This window comes from Eurytemora carolleeae, unplaced genomic scaffold (genome assembly GCF_000591075.1).
Source record: "Eurytemora carolleeae unplaced genomic scaffold, Eaff_2.0 scaffold22, whole genome shotgun sequence".
NCBI lineage: Eukaryota > Metazoa > Arthropoda > Copepoda > Calanoida > Temoridae > Eurytemora > Eurytemora carolleeae.
The window spans coordinates 388568-408021 of NW_019396028.1; the positions used below are offsets into that span (position 1 = coordinate 388568).

The 19454-nt window shown below is 31.7% G+C and overlaps 1 protein-coding gene across 1 annotated transcript in view; it reads left to right on the forward strand.

Annotated features, from left to right (window-relative positions):
• LOC111694719 (cyclin-dependent kinase 14) overlaps nt 1–15810 on the forward strand; it is a 41310-nt gene extending 25500 nt beyond the window's left edge. Inside the window, exons 8-19 of the mRNA XM_023463713.1 lie at nt 1356–1457; nt 3477–3589; nt 5009–5093; nt 5361–5478; nt 5707–5813; nt 7352–7474; nt 10860–10912; nt 12263–12362; nt 12911–12995; nt 13645–13769; nt 15297–15364; nt 15683–15810. Of these exons, the coding sequence (XP_023319481.1) occupies nt 1356–1457; nt 3477–3589; nt 5009–5093; nt 5361–5478; nt 5707–5813; nt 7352–7474; nt 10860–10912; nt 12263–12362; nt 12911–12995; nt 13645–13769; nt 15297–15364; nt 15683–15762 (1159 nt within the window). The 3' untranslated portion in view covers nt 15763–15810. The remainder of the gene's footprint in view (nt 1–1355; nt 1458–3476; nt 3590–5008; nt 5094–5360; nt 5479–5706; nt 5814–7351; nt 7475–10859; nt 10913–12262; nt 12363–12910; nt 12996–13644; nt 13770–15296; nt 15365–15682) is intronic.
• Nucleotides 15811–19454: the final 3644 nt, after the last annotated feature.

The window sequence follows — 19454 nt, forward strand, 5'->3', positions numbered from 1 at the left end:
GTATTAATTCATTCTTCCAGTATTAATTCATTCTTTCATTTTCAATTCATTCTTCCAGCATCAATTCATTAACAGCAGCAATATATTCTCCCAGCATCAATTCATTCTTCCAGCATCAATTCAATCTTTCAGCATCAATTCATTCTTCCAGCATCAATTCATTCTTCCAGGATCAATTCATTCTTCCGGCTTTAATTCATTCTTCCAGCATCAATTCATTCTTCCGGCATCAATTCATTTTTCCAGCATCTATTCATTCTTCCAGCATCAATTCATTCTTCCGGCATCAATTCATTCTTCCGGCATCAATTCATTAACAGCAACAATATATTCTTCCAGCATTCATTATTTTAGCATTAATTTATTATTTTAGCATCAATTCATTATTTTAGCATCAATTTAATCTTCCGGCATCAATTCATTATCTTATTATTCACTCTTCCGCCGCAAATTCGTTTTTCTACAATCAATTTACTCTTCCGTGATGAATATTCGTTCATCATATATTCGATTATTCAACCTTAAATTAATCGGAAATATTTTTATATTCTGTCCTGAATGAATGAATCCTTGGCGTAGACAAAAACTTTTTCCTTGTAATGGTGTCTCCAGCCATACATTGGTCTGAAGGGTTATTAGTGTCAAACAAACAACCCTAACTTTAGAAACAATCCAGTGGATAATATCTGTACAGTGCAGAGTACAGTGGATAATATCTATACAGTGCAGAGCACAATGGATAATATCTATACAGTGCAGACCGTGCAGGGTACAGTGGATAATATCTATACAGTGCAGAGTACAGTGGATAATATCTATACAGTGCAGAGCACAGTGGATAATATCTATACAGTGCAGACCGTGCAGGGTACAGTGGATAATATCTATACAGTGCAGAGTACAATGGATAATATCTATGCAGTGCAGAGTACAGTGGATAATATCTATACAGTGCAGAATACAGTGGATAATATCTGTACAGTGCAGAGTACAGTGGATAATATCTATACAGTGCAGAGTACAGTGGATAATATCTATACAGTGCAAAGTACAGTGGATAATATATATACAGTGCAGAGTATATTGGATAATATCTTTACAGTGCAGAGTACAGTGGATAATATCTATATAGTGCAGAGTACAGTGGATAATATATATAACAGTGCAGAGTACAGTGGATACTATTTATAAAGTGTTAAGAATATATTGAAAAATATATATAACAGTGCAGTGTAGAGTAAAAGTTACTAGAAAACTGACATTGACAGTTTTTTTCTTTTATTTATGAAAATGCTTTAAATCAAAACTTTCTATCATGTTGTTGGAATTATTGAAAATATTAAATGATATTTCAGATTGCTGGACGAGGAGATCAAGAATGAGATGACTCGTGTTATTATGCGAGTTAAGAAACCCAGACGTCCAAAGTCAGAAGTTTTCCTTGACCAGGATGATAGGTTAGTTACTACTCCTACTCCTCATTTTGATCTAATACATAATAATCATCTTACTCATCCTACTCATCCTACTCATCCTACACATCCTACTCTTCCTACTCATCCTACTTTTCCTACTCAACCTTCTAATTCGGTTAATCCTACTTATACTGTTAACTCAACTTATCCTGTTAGTCCAGACATCCTACTCACCCTGCTCATCCTACACATCCCACTTATCCCACTCATCCTACTCATCCTGCTCGTTTGTTATCCCTCTCATCCTGATCATTTTAATCATCCCGCTCATCCAATTTAACTTATGTATTCTCATAATCCTATTCATCAAAACTGTCCTCTTCATCCTAGTCACCCTTCTCGTTCTGCTCATCCTTTTTTACCTAACCATCTTACTCATTTTACTCATCTAACTTTTTTTATTCATCTTACCTCTCTTGCTCATCCTAGTCATCCTATTCATCCCGCTCATCCAACCTTGACTCTTATCCAACACGTCCTACTCATCCTACGCATCCATCATGCTTATCCTACTTATCCTACTTTTTTCTCGTTTTATTCACCTGACTCATTCTACTTAAAATATTTTAGATTTTCATGACTTTGGGAGAAATTTAACCCAAATGGAATTTTGTAAATTGCCTTTTTTCTTTCTTTACTCAAGCTTCTCAAGCTCACATTTCCCATAGGATTCCTTGTATGTTTACAAACATTACTCGAATTTCTCCTAAAATCTTTTATTCCATGCTTCCACTTTTTTCACATTTCTTTGTGTATTTTCTTCTCGTTTTTCATCTTATTCTAAACATTTTTTAATCCTGCTCCGTTACCCAATTTTCTTTAGTTTCCCTTTCGAAGTGGATTTAAGTTTTCATGTTTAAGACCTTAAAAGTTTTCCATTCTACACGTTAAGCTCTGCATTAAGGAACATTTAATACTTTTCAGCGCTAATAAAGGATGTTATCAAAAGCTTTCTCTACCAAAAGATATGAAAATTATGGATTTCCCGCTAAATACGTTTTCATTTCCTTCCTTGTTTGATAATATCCGGGGTTTCGTCCAAATGGCAGGTTTAAATATGTATTTTCTTTCTTTCTCCTCCTTTCCATCTCCTATCCATATACCTCTCTATTTATATTCTCCTCCTATTCATCCTCTATATATACTCTCCTCCTATCTATTCTGTATATGCATATTCTCCTCCTATCCATCCTCTATATATACTCTCCTCCTATCTATTCTCTATATGCATATTCTCCTCCTATCCATCCTCTGTATATATTCTCCTCTTATCCATCACTCTAAACATATTCGCCTCCTATTCTTCATATCCATAGCGCTATGCGAGTTTTTTCTGTCTTACAATTCAGTCTTGATTCTTAAACACCCATATTCCAAAGTGAGTCGATTCTTGTATCTTCTTGTATATTCACAAACATTTATGTCCTTGATAAATACATTTTATGTGGAAAGAGTCAAGGAAAAGAGGATATATTGACAGTAAACTGAAAATTTAGATATCCTAGAATAGAGAAATTTAAATCTTTCATCTACATTCTTGGTAGAATTTTGCTTAAAACAATATGCTTCTGAAATTTCCAGATGTTCATTTCTAACTAAGTCCATTAACACATATTCCTCTCTTGAACACCAGAACTACATAATATAAATATATTAAATATTAAATATTATAATTCCTGGCTAGCTTGACACATACATGTATTTGTAAATGAATTCAAGATATACTTACTCTGCACATTTTGAATATAAGCATATATAACAAAAATATGAGATATCTAAAATAAATAAAAAATCTTGTATTTAGAAAACATCCGACTTCGTAAATTTAAGAAAAACTTTGGCCTATTTTTTGTGTTGCGAATTTTCATGTTTTAAAAATAAATTATGGCGTGAAAAATTCAAGTTTTGAAGGTAAACCTCACACAAAATTGTACATTTTTGATTCAGCCGTTTCGGCTAGATCTACAGTCAGAAATAAAACTTTAAAAAAAGATTATTTAGGCGAAGATCAAAGCGGTATTCAGCCTTTGGTGGAAACAGTCCGTTTGGAAAACTGGAAGCATATGTAAAGCTGGAGCAGCTCGGAGAAGGGTCCTACGCCACAGTATTTAAAGGAATTCACTCATAAAATTAATCTAAAATTATGAAACAAACTAAGAAGTTACTTTTAAATCAATTTTAATAAAGAACATACAAAAAGGATGAGAATTAAATGAGAACCAAAAGCCATATGACAATCTGAATGTTAGATTTGATTTTGTGTCTTCAGCAAAGTCTTAGAAGGGTTTACAAAATAGTTTGGTGAGGTAAAAAGCTAGTTTCTTACTGCAGGGAACCATACATGTAAGAAAAATGGCTCTATATTTCGTACACTGGTCTCTGAAGTCGCATCCTGTGTACATAATTGTAAAAGTAAAATAATGAATCCTTAATCATCTATAGCTTGCATAAGTACTAACCGTAACGTGAAACTAGGCAAAGCATTGTACAGTATCCATTGTCCAGTGACAGTGTCCAGTGTACAGTGTACAGTGTCCAGTGTTCAGTGTCCAGTGTACAGTGTACAGTGTACAGTGTCCAGTGTCCCGTGTACAGTGTCCAGTGTACAGTGTCCAGTGTCCAGCGTCCAGTGTACAGTGTCCAGTGTACAGTGTACAGTGTCCAGTGTTCAGTGTCCAGTGTACAGTGTCCAGTGTACAGTGTCCAGTGTCCAGCGTCCAGTGTCCAGTGTACAGTGTATAGTGTACAATGCTTGCTTTGGACATTTTTCACATTTTACAGAGTTATGAGAAAATATTTACTTCATACACACTTTGCTGAATTAAATAAAGATTATACATTTTTAGGGGTTTTAAACAGTACATTTTAAAAGTTGCAATGCCAGTTTTACCCGTACCACTTTAATGAATGATTTAATCTCCTTTGTATCTTTTCACTTGCGATTAAAAACAGTTCTAAATTCATTCTTAGAGCTTATTTTTGGTATATCTGATACGTCAATGAGAGCTTGAAAAATTATCTTTAAGATTAATAATTTCAATTAAATGAGTAAATGATCGTTTACGATCAATTTTAATTAAACAAGAAAGGAATATTATAATACATTATAATGAAGATATCGTTATTATATAATGGGTCTTAAAACACACTAAACTAGGATAGAAGGAGAAGGTTACATTTTTGTGACATGATTGGTACAACATAGTAACATCTTAGCTCCTCTAGTTCTGATTTTACCCACAAGTATGATGAAAGAAAAGTTATCCTATTACATATTATAAATTCAAAACATTTTTGTTCTTCTCAATATCTTGATAATAATAAACCAATAAAAAACCAAAGTTGGATAATTGTAAGAAATCTTGTTAGGTTATAAACAAATGATTCTGTAAATATGTTTTTTTTTTAATAAAAATATAAAAAATAAAGGTAAAATCATTTATTTGACATGCATGGCACACACGACACCTATATTTATATATTAGTCGCCGCTCTGCTTTTTATATAAAATTATGAGAAAGTCTATGAAACAGGGTACAGTAATCTGACGAAACAAGTTGTAGCTTTGAAGGAAATCAGGCTTCAAGAGGAGGAGGGTACACCATTTACAGCTATCAGGTAGTGTACTATATTCAGGAGGAGGAGGGTACACCATTTACAGCTATCAGGTAGTGTACTGTATACAGGAGAAGAGTACACCCTTTACAGATCAGCTATAACTATACAATATACCTATTCATACAGAAGGAGAAGGAAACTAACTGTTTACATCAATCTGATTTTACTTACTAAATAAAAAAAATTTAGCATATAATAGAAATATCCATGGATGAAGACGTAGCATAGCATTATATCATATTATATCATTTTTGTTTTGTATTGCAGAGAAGCCAGTCTACTGAAAGAACTCAAGCACGCCAATATCGTCACTCTTCATGATATCATTCACACCAAGTCCTCGCTGACCTTTGTCTTCGAGTTCGTTAACACAGATCTCTCTCAGGTATTATTTTAAAATGTTCAAACTTCAACTTATATACTATTATGTCTAGTATTTCTAGTATATTGGTATTGATTTGTTATTATTTTGCCTCTTGTATTTGTTCTTATTTTCATATTTGCTCTTTTAGATATTTTTTTGTCTGTTTAATTGTACCAATTATTTGAAATGTTATAAATAAATGTTCAATACCAATGTAACTAATCTGCTATGTATCTGTGGTATATTTAGTACCTGGAAAAGCATCCTGGAGGATTGATTGGAAAGAATGTGAAACTACTGATGTTCCAGTTGTTAAGAGGACTAGCATACTGTCATTGTAGGAGAATACTTCACAGGAATATGGTCATTCTTTCTTTTAAAAATATAGATATATGTAGATTGATTGATATAAAATAGATTTATATAAAGGAATTGAGTCATATTGCTACAAACTCAAATTTTCTAATCCCTTTATCCTTGCAACCTGATGGTGTAACCCTTTGATATTTTAAACTTAGATTATTTGATCGAACGGAATTAAACATTTTAAATATCTAAGGTCTTTGACATTGGATTGTAAAGATATAGGGATGATCAGAGTTTGCAGCAAAGACTATTTCTTTAAAAACTTAAAAATATATTTGGAGACTTGATTGATAATAAAGTAATGCTAGAAATTATATAATTAAATATATAAATAGTAAAAAATTACAGAAGAAAAAAATAATAATATTGATAGATTTAAATTATTAGATATATTGTTAGATAATTTAACATATTGATAGGTAGATAATTAAACATATTGATAGGTAGATAATCAGATATATTGATATGTAGATAATCAAACATATTGATAGTTAGATAATCAGATATATTGATAGGTAGGTAGATAATCAACCATATTGATAGTTAGGTAATACTGAATTTAAAGTTTATATATATATGTCTTCTTCTTCATATATTATTCAATAGTTTCTGGAATTTAGTAGAGTTTATAAACTTCCTAAACACACCAAACTTCGAACCAAGCTTCCCTTTGATCAAAGATATATTTTATACAACTGAACACAGATAATTTAAAAATTCTGAATAGCCTTCTAGTGGAATTTTAGAGACTGCTAGAATTTAATTTTTTCTCCCGAATCATTTGTCTTAATTTTTTTATTTTCCAGCATTCATATTTGAAATTTGTTTTTCAATAGACTGATAATTTACCTTTCATTCTGTCTTTAATCATCTAATTTAATTTTGATTTAATTACCTTTAATGTCACATTAATTTTATGTTTACCACACGGGCAGCCGTGGTACATTTAAATTTCCGAGCCGGGTCAACCTTTCCGGTACCAGTTTGTTCTGTATCGCCCGGATTGGTTAAATAAAGCAGACACTCAATGGGACTAGCCGGTGCAACAAGGTTGACGCGGTCAGATTTTAGGTTGAATTTACTTCTACTAAAGGGTCAGGGGTGCGTGACCGGCCTTTTTTTCAATTTTTCTTTCCATTGCAAAAGAATTGAATCTTTGACACAAACTCGATTTTCTAATTCCTATTTCTTGGCAACCCTATGTCGTAGATCTTAGCTATTTTGTTAGATGCAAAGTTATTTGGTTCAGAAATTTTAGTTTGTGGCAAAGTCAATTTCTTTATCTTGATTTTCGTTTTCTCCTTATTTGACTTCCTTAATACTTATGTTAAGATCTATTATTCTTGGTTTTAAAATAATTCTTTTCTTTATTTAAAAATCTCTAAACAATGTGGGCATTTTTGTATAAATTGAATATTATTTGAAAGAAATGTAGTTTTATACTTACATTTCTTTTATAATGTATAATGTATGATGAATATATCCAAAATGTAGACTAGCAGATAAAGATGACCAAACTGTAAACCAGGGACGTAAAACCACAGAATCTGCTCATCTCAGAAGCCGGAGAATTGAAGTTAGCAGACTTTGGTCTAGCCAGAGCAAAATCCGTTCCAAGTCACACTTACTCACACGAGGTCGTTACACTGTGGTAAGTCATAGTAAACGTTGTTGGGACATTTATTAACGTTTTATATATGATCGGACATATTTCGTATACAAAATGGCCTTGTTATGGGAATTCATGGATATGGCATCACATGGAAAGAAAAAAAGGAACTGAACACTTGACAAAAACTTTATATTTCTAATCCCAATATCTTTGCAACTTGATAGTGTAAACCTTTGATGTTTCTAAATATTTGATCTAAGATGATTCCCCATTTGAAATATAAAAGTCCACGACAGTGACGGGAAGTTTTTTAGTTCCTTTTATAATATATATGATAATATAGATATATAGAAATAAAGATAGGATAACTAAGGGGGAAGGGGAATTATCCCCTTATACATGCTCTAGGACATACATGGAGCAGCTTTTACTTTGGCTAAATTAGACTAATATTCTTATTGGAGTTTTTCTTATCTAATTACCTAGCTTTACATGAACGAATATAATTAGCTAGATGATAGTAAAGAAGTCATACTTGTAATTTAGTTAATTTCTCTCTACTAAAAACCCCCCAAATATAAAATATCATTTTAAATTATCTTTTAACGCACAATAGTTCTCAAGAATTTGTCAATACTTCTGACAAAACCTGTAATATATTTAATCCTAAAATATCTTGAGTCCAATAAATCATGAGAGAAGGGTCTGGAGAGTCTGGAAGACCAGAGAGAGGAAAAATGTGATTTATTTATCCCCCCAGATAAATAGGTCTCCAGAGATCAAGAGGTCAAGTATATAAACCAGTTAGTCCAGATTATATATAAAACTAGCTGCCCAGGTTTCTCTATAGTTACTCCCGCCGTTTACCCGCACTTAAATGATTTTACCGGGAAACTAAGTTTTCGCTATTAAAGTCAACCCACTCAATTTAGAATCTGAAAGCTAAGCTAAGAATATTTTCGTGAGTCTCCCGAGTTTCCCAATCAAAATTTGAGGCAAATCGGTTCAGGGGTTCCTGAGATATGATCGGCTTAAGAAACAAACAAACAAACAAAGAATATATAAAACTGTAGAATAAGTGAGCGAAGATAATAAAGGGGAAATAATTAAACACAGAATCTTTGTTGCATATTTTCAACGCTAGTTCATTTTTCTCCTGGTTTAAATGCATAACCAACCCATCAATTCGGAACCTCATCCCCTCTCGTAAAATCTGTATATACTTTAGAAATAAGAGACCTGAACTTTGTAACTCAATCTTCACAAAGGGGTTAGAAGACAAGGGGTTAAAAAAATACGTTTAGAAGATTATAGCTTTTTAATAGAACTGAGTCTTTGCCACAGACTCAAATTTTCGTAATTTTATGCCTTTACAATGCAACCTAATTGTGTAAATCTTAATAATTCAAGATTAGATTATTTGATCGCACAGACGTCATAGTTAGAAATATCAAAGTTCTATGACATTGGGTTGCTAAAATTTAGGGATTAAAAAATCAGAGTTTGTGGCAAAGACTAATTTCAATTTGCTCGAAAGTTGCACTTTACAGAGTTTTAAATTAAAACCCTAAACCAGAGATAAAAAAGTGGAATTATTCGTTATCCAGCATAGTATCCTGGATATTATAACCTACGTCAGCCCGAAAATCATATTCTGTAAATATATAAAATGAATATGTTAATAATCACAACATTAAATGTGTGGGAGGAAAGGATAAATAGAAAAGTATAAATCTGTGTATTCGTGTACAGTGGTCTGTGTCATTAAGGTTATATATTGCTTCCTTTCATTCTATATATACACACTTAAATATATATAGACATAGTTACACTTAGAGTTAAAGAAAACTAGCTAGCTAGTTTCTAAATAACTAAGAATTATCTACAAGTTAGTAAATAGCTTGCTATTAAGTCGATAGCTAGCTTGATGAAGGTAGATAATTATTAGTTGTTTGATAAATCTTGTAAGCCGGTCGTAACTAGCTTTTCATTTAATAGGTTGTAATTTGGGTAGTAGCAATTACTTTTCTTTGCCTTATTACCTTGCTTTATAGAAAACTTAATAAGTGATAGATAGATAGATAGCTATTTTCTTGATAGCTAGCACATATAATAAAGGAAGATAGCTATAGTTTGAAGACTGCTAGTTAGCTATTAACTTTTTAGTTATTTGGGAGAGCAGAGCTATTAGTTTGGTTCATAGTTGCCACAAAAAATTTTGCCCGATCAGTTCAACCGTTTTGACGTTTATTGAATAAAGACGACAAACAAACAGACATATAAGAAAATTATATAAATAGATATTCATTGTTATTTTTTTATTTATTTAGCAGACGTTAGGAGAAAACCGAATTTACTTACCAACCAAACTTGAAGTTATAAATAGCAAAATTGGGTTTTTCATCAGATCAATAGCAGAGTAAAATCCAGGAATTATACATTTAGCTATTAAGTAAGGTGTAGATACATGTTACTAGATACTAGCTAGGGAAGCTAGGCAGCAAAGTGCCATGATTTAGAATTAAGTATGTATGTTTGTATGATGAATAAGTATATGGAAAGACATCCATCAATAAGGTCTAAATAATTGATTTAATGAAAATATGTATATCTATGTATATATATATATATATATATATATATATATATATAGGTACTCTATTGAGAATGTTTAATATTTATGAAAATATAAAACGTAGAAAACAAATATGACAAAAATAAGTGAATACATTTATGTGAAAATTCTTATTCATATTTCATATTTGCTGTAGATTCTATCAACAAAGTAGGGGAAAAAATCAAAAAAAAGTTTTAAGATTTTATTTTCAAAATATGGATATGTCAACATTATTTTCTGGACAAAATTGTTAAATTTTCCTTGGGGTCATGTAGGGCCAATCGGTTTAGCCGTTTTCAAATTAAGGATACAAACAAAAAGACAGACAAGCAAAGCTTATATATAGATTCAATTTTTAATATTCAACAAAATACATTTTGATTCTTTATGTCATTTTATTTGTATTTAGTCATTACACAACTGTGCAGTGTGCCATGAAAAGATTATAAAAATATTGCTTTTCTAGTTTTTTTGTAAACTCAGTTTTTATGTCTATGTCAGCAAACTGAAGAAAACTTGAAATGCAAAATTTGAACAAACAAAAAATATGTTACACTAAATATATCTAGTATTTTAACATTTATAAACATTATTAACTAGCTGACCACTTTAAATATTGTGGGGATCTAGATAAAAACATAAAGGAAGAGAATACCTGTGGGGATATTTCAAACTTTGAATTCTGTGATATCAAATAATCGAATAAGTTTGAAATATCAACGGTTTACACCATTAGGTTATAAAGATATAGGGATTAAAATTTAAGTTTTGTGGCAAAGACTTAATTTCTTTTATTTTTAAATTTAGGTATCGTCCTCCTGACGTTCTTCTCGGACAAACAAACTACACAACAAGTCTAGGTATTAAAGTACACAACACTTCTACAGTATTAAACTACACAACACTTCTACAATATTAAACTACTCAACAAGTCTAGGTATTAAACTACACAACAAGTCTAGGTATTAAAGTACACAATACTTCTACAGTATTAAACTACACAACACTTCTACAGTATTAAACTACACAACAAGTCTAGGTATTAAACTACACAACAAGTCTAGGTATTAAAGTACACAACACTTCTACAGTATAAAACTACACAACACTTCTACAGTATTAAACTACACAACAAGTCCAGGTATTAAACTACACAACACTTCTACAGTGTAAAACTACACAACACTTCTACAGTATTAAACTAAACAACACTCCTACAGTATTAAACTACACAACAAGTCCAGGTATTAAAGTACACAACACTTCTACAGTATAAAACTACACAACACTTCTACAGTATTAAACTACACAACAAGTCTAGGTATTAAACTACACAACACTTCTACAGTATAAAACTACACAGCACTTCTACAGTATTAAACTAAACAACACTCCTACAGTATGAAACTACACTACAAGTCTAGGTATTAAACTACACAAAACTTCTACAGTATAAAACTACACAACAAGTCTAGGTATTAAAGTACACAACAAGTCTAGGTATTAAACTACACAACACTTCTACAGTATAAAACTACACAACACTTCTACAGTATTAAACTACACAAAAAGTCTAGGTATTAAACTGCACAACAAGTCTACAGTATTAAACTACACAACAAGCCTAAGTATTAAAGTACACAACAAGTCTAGGTAATAACTATACAACAAGTCTAAGTATTAAACTTCACAACACTTCCACACATTCCTGTATGCCGATTTCATTAGCACCTGATCCAATCAAGGTTCAGTCAAGTGTTTGATGTTTATTCTACACCAATAGAAATAGTATGGCGGTAACATCTCTCTTTCTATTTATCTCATTATCCAATTAGAGTTCTGATATCAGTAAATGGAAATTTTTACATCTACTGAAACTATGGTGCACAGTTTTAAACTACTCAACACTTCTACAATATTAAACTACACAACACTTCTACAGTATTAAACTACACAACACTTCTACAATATTAAACTACATAGCAACTTTAGGTATTAAACTACACAACAAGTTTAGGTATTAAACTACACAACACTTCTACAGTATTAAACTACACAACACTTCCAAAGTATTAAACTACACAAAACTTCTACAGTATTAAACTACACAACACTGCTATAGTATTAAACTACACAACACTGCTATAGTATGAAACTACACAACACTTCTATAGTATGAAACTACAGAACACTTCTATTTGTATATTTAGATATCTGGGGTGCTGGCTGTATATTTGTGGAGATGATAAACGGCTATCCCTGCTTCCCTGGGGTTAGAGATGTTTTTGATCAGTTGGATAAAATATTCAGGCAATATATTTGAATTTAAAAAAATAGATATTTAATAATTAAAAAATATTCAAGCGGTTTTTTTAACGAGGAGGCACAATACACACTAAACAGTTACCTTGAACTCAAACTTTCTAAATATTTTGTCTTCACAACCTAATATCGCAGATCAATGTCATTTCAAAATATTAATTTTGCTAGGTCAAATAGTTTTAGTTTAAAATGTCTAAGTTTTACACCATCAGGTTGCAAATATATACGGATTAGAAAATTAGAGCGTTCAGGCCATTTTTGGGGAAATATTGAAATATTTGTTCACAGAGAATAAGAATAATGAGATTTTACAAGAATATTTCGCATACATTTCATACAAATGGATCAGAACAAGTTTTGATTGATCCTTACTAGTTCTCAGCTGTTAACTTTTGAATGAACGGAACTAATTAGAGTTTCGTTTGAACCGATTTAAATTAGTTCCGGTCATTAAACAGTCATCAGGTATAATTTAATGTTTTAATTTCCGATTGATGAAAACCGTAATTGATAAATTTGAATATAATGTGTTACAGAGTGACTGGTACTCCTACTGAGGAAGTATGGCCTGGAGTCTCTAGTTTACCAAACTACAAGCTTCATAAACTCTGCTACTATAAGGTAGAGTAAAGGGAGAGATTACGGTATTAGTAAAAAGGATTAAAGAACAAAATTAAACGACAGTCAGGACTTCGTGTGTTGGCCAGGTGTGCGATGAACAGCCCTGAGTTTGTTCTGCAAAACAGTATGATAATATTCACGTTTATGGGATCTCATCTGCTCAGGATGAACTCTAAGCACAGTTACAAGATTGCTTGTGAGATTAAGAGACAGAAAACCTCCCTAGATATTCACAACAGTTTTATCAATGCTGAGACGGATGTGACGGAACACAGATATACAGAGTTTATTTATAAACTCGTCAGAGCATTAGGTATTGATACTTACTTGTGGATAGCTATGGTTCTGAGTGTTAAAGCAAGAGCAAATTCTAAGACCAGGAGTCTTCAGACTGAACTTACTCACAGACGACGGACAGATTTACTGGGACTTGTTACAGTATCTTAATCATGACTATTCGTATGCAAATATATAAATAAATATGATATTTTGTAAAAAAAGATGTTCAAAATTTGCAATTCAGAACTTAGACAAGACCAGACAAATGTACATACTAGTTGTAAAAAAAGTGATTCACATATGAAAAATGAACACTTTCTTTATTTAGCAAAACATGGCAATGATTAAAAAAAAATATGATCAATTGCAGAACCAGAGACTGGGTCAGGTGTGGCCTCGTCTTCATGAAATACCGTTTGCTGAATCCCTTGGCAACCTCCTTCTTCAACCTAGAGCAAACAAACGATTAGGGGCAGAACAGGCACTTAGGCACAGGTAGTCTTACTTGAACACAGGCAGTCTTACTTAGGCACGGGTAGTCTTACTTGGGCACGGGTAGTCTTCTTTGAACATAGGTAGTCTTACTTGAACAGTGATATTCTTACTTAGGCACGGGTAGTCTTACTTGAACACAGGTAGTATTATTTGAACTCAGGTAATCTTACTTATGCAGAGATAGTCTTATTAAGGCACAGGCAGTCTTACTTGGGAACAAGTAGTCTTACTCAGGCACAGGTAGTTATACTCAGGTACAGGTAGTCTTACTCAGGTACAGGCAGTCTTACTCAGGTACAGGTAGTCTTACGCAGTTAAAGGTAGTCTTACTTAAGCACAGGTAGTCTTGCTCAGGTAAAGATAGTCTTTATAGCAATCAAAGTAATATAAATGAGTTATTTGGGAGTTCAGTTAAAGTGATTCATCGCATTACTTTCCGTTAAAATCTGTGCAAAAATACAAAAATACAAAAGGCTAGTATAGCTAGTAAAGAATTGAGTTTTTGCAACAAACTCTGATTTTATACTCCCTATATCTATTGCAACCTAATGTCGTAAATTAAGTTGGAAAACTGCAAGTAAATATTAAATCGTAAGCGTAACGTGACCCCTTTAATAGAATTGTTTAAATGTTTAATTTCCTTCGTGCAGCGCTTAGCCCATAATCTGTAAAGATAAATCCGACTCTAATGTAATTCGTATTGTAAATTTAGTTACTAAACGTTTACTGACTTTGCTAAATTTGTCAATTTCTAAAACATTTTTGTTTCAGAAAATTAATTTTGTTATTTGAGATAAAATATTACTGAGCAGTAAAGCTTGAGGGAAGCATTTCCATTCCTTCAGTTCATTACACAGCTATTCATCTCCAACCCTCTTACAGAACCATTTTCTAATACCAAGACAGGAGATAACATACACAACGTAAAAAGCCTAATTTTGAATTGTCCCTGTAAAATTTCAATGTTTTTTTTTTCTCCATGCATATTAAAATAAAAGATTAATATTTATGATAAAATCGAAATTTTTTTTTCAAAATTTTTGTTTTCCACGGGCAACGCTAGGCCACCAGATAGTCCTTCATATTATCGATAAGATTAAGGTTTTAACTTGACAAATTTAGCAAAGTCAATAAAAGTTAAGTAAATAAATGTACATTGCAAATGAAAATAAACAGTTTTCAAAACAAAAATAAATATCTAATGAACTTGTCTAATTCCAAAAAGTAAAACGTTAACAGCAAAATTTAACTGTATAATTAAAAAATAAGTTAACAATCTCTTTATAGTACATAGCAAACATAGAACTTTTAATGAAAGTATGGCTTATTTTTTCGGATCATTTTAATTGCGCCATTTGCTAGCCATGATGAGCTGGGATCATAGCAGTGTCGATCGAGATGTATTTTTCGGATGTATATTTCACAGGATTAAATCCTGGGTACTATTTACTATTGTAGAAATAGTTATTATTAAACATCTAAATTTTGGAGATATTTTAAGATGAGTTATTTATTGAAATGTTTTAGATTCTTTAGTGATTTACCGGCTAAACTACTCGATCTAACTGATGACCAGCACATTTATGCTGTTCCAGGTAAAATTTTATTATAAAACCAACGGTTGTAAAATTTATCATTATTTTTTATAAAGTAAGTGTAACAATGTTTTTTATATAAAATTTGACATAAAACTCCTTTCTCAAAGCATTTTGAAAGAAAGTGTTCACATTTAATTAAACTTGATTCTTCATTTGTGTGATTTTAAAACTTAGTTAAATGAGAGTGATTTGTGATTAGAGCTCACAACTTATCAATTTTGTAATTTTTTAAACGTCTTGGTTGGCCTCTTATGAAAAGTTGGGTTTCAAAATCTATAAAATAGCTTCATTGTTACCAATATTTCTATTTTCAAGGAGTCAAGTTTCATCATGAAGAGCAGAGATACTCCGTCCTAAAAGCAGCAGCAGCAGAGCTCAGAAGTCGTCACCGGTAATAGTATTCTTATGACAACCAGGGTATTTGCAGCTCAAGAGTCAAGACAGACAGGATAGCTGGGCTCAAGAGTCGGGACAGACAGGATAACTGGGCTCAAGAGTCGGGACAAATAGGATAGCTGGGCTCAAGAGTCGGGACAGACAGGATAGCTGGGCTCAAGAGTCGGGACAAATAGGGAAATTAAGCTTATTATCTTCAGCTAAGAAAGAAAGAGCTTATTCAAAAACCCGAGTTAAAAAGGGAGGTTTTTAATCGCCGAGTTAAAAAGGGAGGTTTTTAATCTCAGTGACAACTGAGACTTTACTTGTGATATCTCTGGATCTAAATAATTTTAGTGTTAATCTGAATATCTTTTTGTAGACAGGTTTATTTTTAGAGAAAGATAATTATTGATTAATTCATTCTCTGCTGTTTGCTCTCAGTATTTTTTTAAACATTTAATTGAAACTAACAAGGAAGATCAAATTCAATTTTCATTACTGTTACGACTTTGTGACCCCGTTGCTCGTCAATGTATAATTTTACCCACAAGTGCAAGAAAAGCAAATTTATTCAGTTACAAATTACATCTTAAGAAATCAAAACGTTTTTGTTCTTCTCAATATCTCTCCAATAAAAGGAGTTAAATGACAAAAAGCATTTACAATTTTAATGTTATTTGCATTTTACTTTAGTTTAACGTGTTAATTCAATAATCGTAATTTCTAATTTTCTCTTCCATATGTATACACAGTTTTTTAGTTTAAAATGAGTGCAATACATAAATACCAGAATAACTATGTGTCATGCATGTATTAAATATATATATGTTAAATAAAATGAAATAATTTGCTCAAAAGCGGCATTTATAGATTTATGTAATATTGTTAAATTTAAACATCTTGAAAGGCGTCCATTATACTTACAGGGTTACTCATATAAACGGAGACTTCGGTCTTTTTGAGTCTTAGATATTTATCAAGGTCTCTGTAACCCTGTAAATTGTAAATTAGTTAATAATATGTAAATCAATAACTTTTGTAATATCGTTGTAAATGTGAAACTACTGTCCTTTAATTCAAAACTATTCTAAAATGCGAAACCTAGAATGATAGATAGTCTTTCAGTAAGTTTTGTTAAATAATTTTAAGAATCTAGTCTTTAAACATGGTCTCTTCTTGGCATTTTTTCATATTTTCTGCCAAAATTATATTAAAACTATTTTAATGATGCTTTATCTAGTTAGTTAAATAAACAATTCAAAACTAGTAAATTAAACCCTCATTTATTAAGGGTTTTCCTTGTTTTACTACGTAAATTCTTTTTCAGAAATAGTAAAATAAAAAATAAATAAAAATAAAAAAATATTCTCAAAAATAAAAATTTGCAAGAATGCCAGGGGTAAAGGACAACTTAATTAGTATTCTCTAGATGATATTTTTCATTAAAAATACTCTTTCAGAACATTTGCCAAAAAATGAACGAGTATTTTAGGATTGTTGAAAATTCCAGTCTTATCATTTTCATTCAGTTTTCTGATGATATTTTCTTTATCAAATTCCCCTTAGCATTACTAAGATCTCATAGATTTATAGAAATAGTTCAATTAAAGTGCGAAATAAATATTCTTCTCATAAAACCAAGCGTATTTATTTATCCATCCTATTCCTGTTTGAAATATTTGTTTAAGAAATTTGTTATTAAATAATAAAGTAAGAATTTTTTTGTGATCTAAGCCATATTTCATATATATTAAATTGTTGTAAACAAATTATTGATTAAAAAATACATTTGATGTTTGTAAGCTATCTCTGTTTTTTACGAGGCAATTTTTTAGATTACTATTTATTTATTTCTTATTTTTCAAATCAATGTTAAGTGATTTTAGGTGGTTGTAATTGATAAGTTTCACATCATTTTTTATCTTGAAACAAACAAAAACTATAAAGATACACGTTTTCAAATTTATTAAATTCCAATCATTGAAAAGAATGAACCAATAGTTATTTGAAAGGAATTGAGTTTTTGCCACACATTCTAATCCCTATGTCTTTGGAACCTAAATTTGTAATTTTGTTAGATCAAGTAGTCTAAGTTTGAAATATCAAAGATTTACACCATCATGTTTAAAAGAAATAGTGATTAGAACATTTGAGTTTGTGACAAAAAGGGTGCATTTAATGATTTAACACGTGAAAGAAAATGAAATTTACAACATCAAGAATGAAAAGGATAAAATAATTACGTTTCTGGACTGAGGGCTTAATCTAGGATTGGCTAGGGGACCAGGAGGAGGAGCTGTGGCCATATAGTCAGTGTTAAAATAATGTCAGCCAACATTTTGGGTTATGATAGGTATATCACACTAAACTAAGCTTGTGGGGTAGATAAAATAGGCCTATGATATGCCGGGTACTGTAAAAAGGCTTGACCCGTCATCAAAGTTAAAATCAGTCCTACGGAGGATAGGGGGGGGGGCGGTTCTTGTCGTGCGTCAATAAGGCAGGTTCAAGGGGTCGCGGTCCTGTCCAGTAACACTATCCCTAGTTCGCAAATGCCTGGTTCCCAATGCTTATATCTAACTATGCCTAGTTCGTAAGGCCTAGATAACATGCCTATATTTCCGAAAGTCTTGATAACATTATGCCTAGATTTCATAATGTCTAGTGACCCAATGCCTAGATAACATTAGAGTGAATTAAATGCCTAGACATGTTCAAGCATGAGCAATAAAAGATACATATTTTATTTAGGCAAACATTTTATTGGTAAAACTTTTGCCTATCATTTGCCTATCAACACTTCAACACTTCAACACTTCAACACTTCAACACTTCAACACTTCAACACTTTAACACTTCAACACTTCAACACTTCAACACTTCAACACTTCAACACTTCAACACTTTAACACTTTAACACTTCAACACTTCAACACTTCAACACTTCAACACTTTAACACTTTAACACTTCAACACTTTAACACTTCAGAACTTCAAAACTTCAAAACTTCAAAACTGGAAAACTTCAAAACTCCTAAACTCCATATAACTTCATGAATAAAAACAAAAACATTTAAAAATCTAATTTTTTATTATTTCAGTCAAAAAAAATGTCTGCTATTACAAATATCAAAGGATGCAATTAAGAATTTGAATCTTTCACATCTCTCTTGAATGTTCTTGGTTTGTTATGGTTGGGTGTATTGGTATGTATGTATTGCTGTATCAATTTAGAAGAGACAAAAAAAATGGTCGCATTAATCTAGGTTTCGTTACAACCCGAATACAGGATTAGTACATGAATATTTAAAAATATGTCTGCACAGCATAAACTGGTTTTATATCACGCCCAGTGGTAGTGGTATTGATAGTTTATGGGATTGAACCGTGTGGATTGTGTCCTGGTTGAGTTTGATAGCGGACGGGTTGTACCTGGACTGATACAGTTTGGGACGAAGTTTTAAGAGTATGGTATTTACTACAGGCATTCATAAACTAGACATTTACGAACTAGCATAATGTTACTGAGCCATTCAAATTGACCCTATAGTTCACCGTGATATAGAATTCTAATAGAGAAAGCGCTGCTGGTAAGACAGGCTTGCGGCTAGGATAGGCTATAGGGCCGAGTGCTGCAATCCCCTTAATGTAAACTAACATTTTTGATTAATTGTGTGTCAGGACAAGTTCCTTTCAAACAAAGGAATTA